This window comes from Zingiber officinale, chromosome 1B, assembly GCF_018446385.1.
Source record: "Zingiber officinale cultivar Zhangliang chromosome 1B, Zo_v1.1, whole genome shotgun sequence".
NCBI lineage: Eukaryota > Viridiplantae > Streptophyta > Magnoliopsida > Zingiberales > Zingiberaceae > Zingiber > Zingiber officinale.
The window spans coordinates 12200772-12210266 of record NC_055986.1 but is presented as its reverse complement, the minus strand read 5'-3'; the positions used below and the strand labels follow the sequence as shown (position 1 = coordinate 12210266).

Sequence of the window (9495 nt, the reverse complement as noted above, 5' to 3'; positions counted from 1 at the left end):
CTTCTCTCCTTTTCTTTCTTAATTATCTGTCTTCAAACAAACACAATACTAAAATAAATTAACATAGTGTTCAGGTACAAGTCATCGTAGTGAGAAAGTTTGACCCCAAAAGTTAAAAGTCACACACTTTTTGACTTCAACACTATCTTTCCTCCAATCTGCTCAAAGCCTTCTTCTCCAAAGTGACCTGGTATTTCTCCATCAAATCTGCAACTTGTATGACAAAGCTATTGATTATACGTGAAACACGTACCGGATTCTTTTTCCTGTTGTAAATAAAAAAAAGAAGCTCATTACTAGTGAAGTGGTCAAGAAGGGACGCCTAGCCGAAAGAAAAGGGTCTTCTTTTTGCATCAGAATTCACACACTGCAGAGAAGCAAAGAATAACATCTCTTATACATAGATAAAGAAATGGGAAAAACTTTGCAGTCACTCCAATCTCCTCCTTTTCACTAGTTTGGACTTTTTGTGAGTTTCTTAGTTCATAAGGTTCGTTCGATCGTGTGAGCTACGATGAGTTGATGCATTGCCCCAGTCCACAAGAAAGGCAGGACTCTTGCTGCTCCATAAAGACCGGCACAAGGTCTCAGCTCTTGGACATTTGAGCTTCAGGAGAGCTCTTGGAGACGAGAATTCTGCAGGGAGACAGATTCAAAGGTGCTGAGCCATGTTGTTTGTTATCTGTACGTTTGTAATACAACAAGAATTTTCTTTTTTATCTTTTTCCTAACTGTTTATCTCATTTAAAGTATTCAGTATTTCTAAAGATGTGCCAGTTTGCAATGCTTGTGTTTTCCTTGGCTTCAATCTTAAGATGTGGAGCAGCAGCTACGGCCATTTCTAACGGCACAAAGGAAGCAGATGGGTTTTCTGTCATTGAAGCAGGTGGGCTAAACAATCTTTTAGTTTTCATTTGAATTTGAATCTTTTCAGATTTTATATCAGTGGTCATTAATCGACCTTTTCTCTCATCTATTCTCAAAAGAAAGAGCTTTCGTCGAAGACGGTAACTATACGGAAGTTGAAAAAGGATTGTCGATGAGGACACTAAGAATTGATCCTTTGGATAGCTTCAAAAAGTATAAGGGTGGCTATAACATCACAAGCAAGCATTACTGGAGTGTAAACTCTCTGTCCCCTAAATATTAATAATCACGTTCATGCACTAAATATGGCTTTCAAATCGAAAATCATTAATGATTTAGCTTTAGTATTCAACAAACAGGAATATTTTGGACAATTATTCAGCAATATGATCATACAAGTCATTGTATAAACTTGAACATATAATAAGAAATATGATCATTTTCCTTTTGCAGTCTACAATTTATACAGGGAGATATGGGTACATACTCGGCACAATATGGCTTCTCAGTGGCTTTGTGTATGCTTGCATTCTCGCGGTGGCACGGAGGACTTGTTTGCTCAAAAAGGAAAGGAAACAAAAGATACTTCCTCTCTCTAAGAGACATCTTGTCTGGGTAACATTACTTGGGATCCTATTTACATGCCTAGCCATGTAAGCCTGTTGTTATGATATAAGAAAGTTTGCCTAAAAAGCAAAAAAACTGAAAAATGTTAATATGCAGAGTAGCATCTGGATTAGTACTTGATGGATGCTCTAAATTTCATTCGAGGGTGCAATCGGTCAAGAACATCATTGTAGAAACATCAGAAGAGGCTTCACAAACCATATTTGATGTGATCAAAGCTGTCGATGACATGGAAAGTGTTACACCGCAATATGGCAGTCTTGGAGGATCCAGCTATCTGAATTCCACATTGCAAAATCTTAATGATGAAGCTGTGAACATGCCGCGAAAAGCTGAGAAGAGCATGGGGATGGTTAACAGGGCAATCAACATTTTGTAAGAACTGAAACACTAAACAAAGAAGAAATTGAAATTGAAATGTTTACAATGTGAACCAAACTGTTGTCTGATCTGAAATGGTGCATTATTGCAGGAGAATGGTGACTATCATCATCATTGTGCTGAATCTTGTAGTTATTCTTACAGTGCTTGGTAAAGCAAATTTGTGCATTAACCATCTGCTATTACAGCTTCACCACATTAATTTAGTATGTAATTTTTTTTGTTCTTTCCTTGTTGCAGTCTTGAGATCTCTAAGACTAAGACTAAGACTTCACCAGACATTTTGCCTGTAAGTACGTAAAGATACCTAGTTGTCAACTCTGTTAAGAGTTAGATCAAACAAGGCTCCTAATTCATCCAATTCTTGTTTTTAATATAAATACAATGTATCTAACTTTCTACCTTGACAGGGTTATCATAATTTGCTGGCTACTTGCATTTATTTTGTGGATATTCTTTGGGTTATACTTCTTCCTATTCGAGTATGAAATGTTGCTTCGATGAATATTTTTCCTTTTTCACACTTACCACCAAGTTAATTTGCAAAATTTACAGGTTCTCTGGTGATACCTGTGCAGCTTTTGAGGAGTATCAACAAAATCCTCAAAATAGCACCTTAAGCTCAATCCTACAATGCAGTGAGCAACTCTCAGCTAATATTTTTCTACATGATATCCGGCAAAGAATCCACGATACAATTGACCAGGTATGAATGATTAACATGTTTTTACCTTCATAATTGCTTTCGGCACTTGTAAAATGGTCTCCAAAGGCTGTCTTTTGTGAATGTTCCTTCTTCTCAGGAGTCTTTAATGTAAGGCAAATTAAATTAAGCAACTAAACCATTTGGGTATCGAAACAATGCAAATTGGATAACAATTAATCGGCAATTAGTAACTATGGCAAATATGATTTATCGAATCCTTAATAACTACGCTTGCAAAATGTGCAGGTAAGTGCAAACATATCAGCAGTGAAATCACTGTCTCTAGTCTGTAACCCTTTTTCTGGACCACCGGAGTATTCTTATCAGCCAGGAAATTGTTCTTCCAACACAATCAAAATAGGAGATGTTCCTCAGGTAAGTTTTTTTTCTCTAGAGTAATCCCCAAGTGTTCTTAAAATGTGGCTCATTACTGATCAAAGCTACATGATTTTTACTGTTGCAAAGGTCTTGAAGGAACATACATGCTCAGATGATAGTGGAACTTGCAGCCATGGTAACTTTTTATCATCCATCGCGTACACAAGAGTGCAGGTCTACGCAAGCTCAATGCAGAATATACTCGATGGATTTCCTCGCATGGAAAGACTCGCAAATTGTCAGTTGGTTAGGGATGCATTCTCCAAGATTCTTGTTGAGAATTGCAAACCGTTGAAGGATAATGCTCACTTGACATCAACCACTATGGCGGTTCTATCAGCCATCATGGTTGCTCTTGCTTTGCTTTTGATTTCTGAAGCTCACTATCATGATGGATCACACTCTTCTGCTGTCTCTGTAAGACCTCAGCCAATCTCTGCAGAGAGTCATATTGGTCCACAAGTAACTTGTAGTAAAAATGGAGGTTCAGATCCATAGAATTCCATTTCAAGTTCATCACATAGATATTCAAACTAAAAAAGCATATAACAAATTAGAATAGAAGCCCATACTGATGAAAAGGTTTCAAAACTTTGATGCCCTTGTAGCAATAGGCTAGGCAACATGGAGATCCTCTTATCTAGATGCTTTTTTGACTTTACTTGTTTTTTTTCTCTTTTGATATGATTTACCTAAAACTTTGCTTTTGGCAAGTGTTAATAAAAGCTTTACAATCTTTGAGAGAGAATAAAAGAATGTTTGGGTTATATATATATATTTCAGTTCAGAAACTTAGGGCCTTTTGTTGTACCATGTCTCTGCATTTTGTGTAACAAGACAAGGCAAATAAGGCTTTCTTGTGATCTATCCCAGCATAATTATTCTGCAAGTGAATTGCACCATCATTAAATTTTTTTAAAAAAAAAGACAGACGAGAATGGTGATCGAACATGAGTACCTACAATCATTTACCCCTTTCTTTATATTATTTCTGTTTCTTCAGGCTATTTTTTTCACCCCTTAATGTTTTCAACTGGTAAAAGAACTTATACGAATATTTAATGTTTTTAGAGCAATGGCTTAAGCAATATGTTTACGACAGAATTTGCACATCCAAATAAGAAATCTTCTTTCCCAATCTAGACAAATGGCAATGATATAGTATGGTAGCTAGAATGCTAGCTAGCCAACTTGACTTGGAAGTCTTCAGTTATTGCAACTCCAACAGGAACACTTGTATCCAGAGTATCTTTGAAGACGATTTTTGTCTTCCAAGTGTTGAAAGTGAATTGGAAGCCTACGTATATTACAACTTGATACTAATTTGTAGGTATAAGTTTTCTCAATGAACGCATTGGTTAAAATGAAAGTTATTTTTTCCAAATTATACAAAACATTTCACTAACTGGGTACATTTCAAGGGGGAAAAAACAACAGTACATTCTTATATCAGAGGATGCAAAAAAGTCTGAAATATTCAACTATTTCTATGAACTTGTAGAACAACAATTGTCAAATTACTTACATTCATATGGGGAGTTTGATCACTTAGTTAAATTCAAATTAGCTTCAGCTCAATGCTAACTTGCTCCCCAGTTCCTTGCGGTACACTTGCATTAAGCCAGTACTGTCACTCATTTGAAGCTTCTTTCCCAAAATGGCTCTGTACTGATCGTCCTTTTCCTCCATATTCCTCATAAATTCAACCTATGTTAATTGCAGGTGGTTCATAAGTTCATTAAGATATTAATTCGTAACACACCATATAAAATTAATTTTTAGGATAAAGTATATTTGAGGATTAGATGAAATGATTTATAAAATTATACAAGGGTATTATTTATTTGGTGCATAATTACAATATCTCTAAATGCACTACAGAAATATGATTTTTTGTTGGGTTTACTTGGCTGGGAAAAAAAAGGAGGGAGAGGAAAAGTGATATTTGTAAGCATTTTCCTCACTCTCCCCCTCCCCTGCTATCTTTCCACAAGTAAACTCAGTCTGAAGCAAATTATGAGTGTCTCATAGATTACATCAAATATAATAGGACAACATTGAAGTTGCACCATGGATTGAATGCTAAAATTTTCCATATCATCATTGATATTATTTGCACTTCAAGCCATTGGCACTGTCTCTCAGTTTCAAATGAACTTTTGTTTGTTCCAAATCTTTTGTTGGCAAGTTCTGAAATCCAAAAGCTTGAAACACACATGAAAAATGGAGAACATTGAACTTTTTTTTGTCTTGGGCGGGGATCCAATTCTTTCCTCCAATCTAAACAACCCAAAAATTTAGATATTCAGACCTAAATTTCACCAACCCAATCAGATCTGATAAGACTCAATGTAGTTGCATTTGTTTTCTTACCTGATATTTCTTAATTTAATTGATTTGAACTGCCACATTGAGATATTGTTTGAGGGGATTTAGTTGGAACCAAATTTGATAGTCAATCCAAACAAAAAGTAGTAGGATCGTATTCTCTCTCAGAATGTTTGAATAATTCTCAGTTTGGGTTGGAAAAAGGTACTTAACTTAGGCCCTAATTTAGCAAGAACTCAGCCTGGCCCATGAGCAATGAGCGTTAGAGAAAACCAATTGCCCAAAAGTGTATGTAACCTATATTTGGAAAAGCTCACCTGTCTTTGAAACAAATTGAATTCTTCAGAGCTCAGGGAACCATCACAATTTGAATCAAGAAGTTGCATGAGTTCCTGAGCATCTTTACTTCCTGCTCCAAGTTCTTCCATCACTTCCGTAAGCTCCTCAATGCTGATTCTACCGTCACCATTTTTGTCAAGAAGGTGAAAGATTCGGTTTCTGTGGTCAATCTCAAGTCCTTTATGATCTGTGGATGGTAGATCTTTGAGACGAAGAGCTGCAAGTTCAGCTGCAGTCATCATAATTGCCTTTAGCCGTTTTGCCTGGACATAATTAGAATCATCAACACAGGATAAGGTGTCCAAATAAAAAGATAAAGAAAGGGGGGGGGATGAGAATGGATAATCTACACCAAAGAGAATAGGATAATAGTGTGATTCGGTGATGATCCTGATTATGCTAAAATGCAGAAACATGGAACCAGATAATTCTCGTAGCAACACTGAGAAACACATTAAGTGGCATTTTTCAAAAATAAAATAAAAAATCTGAATCCATATATATTCTGGGTTAACTAGGAAGCTTTGGGTTAACTATATTCATATAACTAATATGAAGGTCATATAAATTTTGGAGTGATTGTGCGCCATGTGTGGCTAGAAAGATGATGATTGTACATTACACTGTCCTCAAATCCCTATCTAAAGAATAAATAAGGTTGTTGTTCACTTGCAAAAAAGGAGAAAAAAGATGGCAGTCAAAAATGTTGGATTGCAACTCCATGCTTATAACCATTTGGAAACAATCCTATCCCTCAACTACATGTTCCATATTATCTAACATCATGACACCTCAAAGTCGCTAATTAACTAAAAAGGGCTTTCATGTCTAGAGGTGAATCTGGTGAGTTTAGTTGACAAAGTATACAAAAAGCACACCAGAACAGGTCAACAAACATCATGGCTTTATATGAGAAACAAGAAGACAATTGGATCTGACAAGTTTCTACAGCTCTGTTGTTGTATCTTGTCTAGAAAATTATTGTCACAGCTGTCAATGGAATACACAAGTTAATCTAACAATTGTAGAAGACATGCTTTTCATTCAATTTTTCATCAATTGTTAACTCTCAGGAATTACTAGTTGGCTTTACTATCTCACCTCATCGGGATCTGTAACACCTGCTTTGTATAATGAATGAGAAGCAGCTCCTCCAGAAGCCAAAGAATCCATCTGTTTTGTCCGAATCTGTATCTCTAGCAGCGGTCGGACCCTTCCTTTTTCACTAACATCAACAGCCACATGTAAGCTTCTGTATCCATTCTTCTTGGGCCTAGCTATATAATTCTTTGTCCTGCTGGGTACTTCTTTCCACAGAGATTGGATTATTTCATGTGTCCTGTAACAAGCTCTTTTACCCCTCTCAAGCATGTCATCCCCTGGTCGAGGATTCAAGATTACCCGCAAACCCAAAAGATCATTCACTTCTTCCGGCCTGCGCCCGTCTCTCAATAGTTTCTTCATGGTGCTGAAACGGCTTTTGTATCGACCATTAACTGAGATGTCATTGACCATCAATTGTAACTCAGTATCAACTTCAAGTACTTCAAGTAGCTGTTCCTTGTATGCATCTAACAAGGGCCCAACATCTGTCTCATAACTTCTCAGCCAAGTATCCAAGTATAGGTAAGAGTAGGGAAACAAATATCGGAAGGAGAGATCCTCAAGCTCAGTGGACAATGCACCGATTCCCACTGCATGGGCAAGAGGAGCATAAATCTTCAAAACCTCCAAAGACTTTATCTGCTGGAGATATCTTGGAAGATGATCAAGATGCCTCATCATATCAAGTTTGCCAACAAGCTCTAGAACCACTGCCCGGATGTCATAGAAGGATAAACAGTATCTCCTCAAAGCATTGGCACTTTCATCATCTGAAATCTCAAATTTAGAAGGAATACGGCTTAAGCGCATGGTCTCATGCAAAAGATGGGAAATGCTGGTGCTTATTTGACTTTTCACTTCATATAGTGTAATAGCACCTGCCTCTAAAGCTTCTCTAAGCATGCCAGCAGAAATAACTTCTGCGTCCATCTGCAGTCCAACAACAGTTGTTAGTTGATTTAGAACACCAGAATAAATAACAGGTTTCCAATTTTTTTTTTTTAAAAAAAAACATAGCATTGCAATGACAAACAGCAAATTTTTTCACTAATTTAAGCTTTTAGCCAAATTGTATGCCAAATTCGATGAGAAGAAATGCCTCACTAGGCACTGATTGGTAACGTAGATAGGTAAAGTTTAGCGACATGATCAACACAGAATTCCCTGATAACTGCTAACGATACCAGAAGCATCTTTTAATTTTCGAAAACAAAAGATTATTTGACTTTCTTTATAAATCGTTCGTCAAATTTACCCTCTTTGGTATCTTTCTATTCTTTTAACATCTCCGACTGAGTATTTCATCACTGACGCACCTGAAGATCAGCGAGGAGGCAAGCAACAGAAAGAGCGCGGGACAACGGCGGGCGACCATCAGACGCTATTGGAAGAGACTGGAGCAAGGGAATGGACAACTTTAGGGCCTTGAAGAGCAACCAAGAAGATGAAGTGGTGGAGAGAGCTCCGCCCATCCTACCGGTCAAGTCGTTGAAGGCACCCACCAGCTCCACCACCATCTTTCCACCAGGCTGCTCGACCATAGGAGGATTGCTCGGAGAAGAAGGGCCATCAGAAGGAGAGATAGATGAGGAGAACGAGATCCGCACAGCGAGGTCGCGGAGGGGAGAGGGAGGGAAGGGGAGGATGAGGAGCCGATGGTCCAGGGCATACTTTTGGAACAGAGGACGGCGTGGGTGGTAGTAACAGTGGTGGCGGAGCGGGGAGGAGACGACCGACATGATCGAGGTGGATAGAAAGTGTGCCGGTGTCCTTTTCTTGCGGGCGGTGGCCGAGGGTCGGGGTTAATTTATCGGAGTAGAATTTGTGTGGTGGGAGGTCATTGGGCTCGAGAGCAATAGATCATTTATAATTGTCATTGGACCAATGGATCTAGTGACTATTACATAAAATATTACTATCATAAAATTTAAAGTTTGAATTTTGATAAAATCAAAATAAATACTTTTCTTATATGTTAGTCATTATTTCAAAGGCTAGTAGTCGTCCGTGATTTACCTTCTTCGTATTGACCTTGGGACAGATTGGCGAGGGCGCTGGGGCGAACGTATTCACCCTTTACCACCATTCATAATTGCCCGGGCAGATGAGTTGATTAGTATGGAGCAGAGTTATTATTATAAGACAAGAATTTGATTTTCGGAGAATTCTTGACAGTCATGGGGTCGATCATGTGGAGTCGTTGGGATGACAAATTTTACCTTTGCTACCAATAGCGCATTCAACATTTATCATTTTATCACAAAATTCCGCATTACAATAAATACGATTTTCGATTTTCGATTTTCGTTTGATGTAATCCTTTAGAGCATCCGTATTGCTTTTTGTCATGCCCCGGAGGAGTCCCTGTCCGAGAAAATTTCGGCAACATCTCCCCTATACGACGGACAATCTGAAACTTTTCTACATCCTCATATACCTCAGTCACATGCGACTGGAATAATAACATGTAAATAAACCATCACCACGCAGTTTATATAAATATAAACAAACCAAAGCAGTAATACCATGACTCAAAATCAACCCTACTCAACTACACTCGTAAAGCTCAAATCCGATGAAATCACCTCTTCCGCCGTCCAGGCAGACATGTAGTAGAATAAATCCAAATCATACCAAAAATCCATCAAACGATAAAAATCCATACAATATCCATAAGTAAAACAATATAAGACTAAAAACAAAGTCTGATAGAAAAACTAAGATAAAATAACAACTCAATACCAGCAAAGGACTAGCACTACGTG

General features: G+C 37.7%; 2 protein-coding genes across 10 annotated transcripts; one reads left to right on the top strand and one right to left on the bottom strand.

The window, feature by feature from the left end:
- Positions 1-264: 264 nt before the first annotated feature.
- LOC122050965 lies at positions 265-3457 on the top strand. 8 transcript variants are annotated; one of them, XM_042611854.1, is made up of 11 exons: positions 265-658; positions 758-886; positions 987-1123; positions 1321-1520; positions 1591-1869; positions 1967-2025; positions 2116-2164; positions 2286-2357; positions 2431-2581; positions 2828-2956; positions 3047-3457. In XM_042611854.1, exons 2-11 carry the CDS (start codon positions 769-771, stop codon positions 3455-3457), a joined length of 1605 nt encoding a protein of 534 aa, XP_042467788.1. In that variant the 5' UTR covers positions 265-658; positions 758-768. The 8 variants fall into 8 exon arrangements, with proteins under 8 accessions (XP_042467788.1, XP_042467804.1, XP_042467819.1 ...); XM_042611870.1 differs by having other exon boundaries at positions 265-684; positions 769-886; XM_042611885.1 differs by having other exon boundaries at positions 403-684; positions 816-886.
- On the bottom strand, positions 1461-8560 carry LOC122050950 (probable GTP diphosphokinase CRSH1, chloroplastic). 2 transcript variants are annotated; one of them, XM_042611835.1, is made up of 5 exons: positions 8047-8560; positions 6728-7660; positions 5605-5889; positions 4485-4666; positions 1461-1826 (listed from the first exon to the last, which is right to left on the bottom strand). In XM_042611835.1, the coding sequence occupies exons 1-4, from the start codon at positions 8467-8469 to the stop codon at positions 4529-4531; spliced, it is 1779 nt and encodes a 592-aa protein (XP_042467769.1). In that variant the 5' UTR covers positions 8470-8560; the 3' UTR covers positions 1461-1826; positions 4485-4528. The 2 variants fall into 2 exon arrangements, with proteins under 2 accessions (XP_042467769.1, XP_042467761.1); XM_042611827.1 differs by lacking the exon at positions 1461-1826 and adding an exon at positions 2884-3395.
- Positions 8561-9495: the final 935 nt, after the last annotated feature.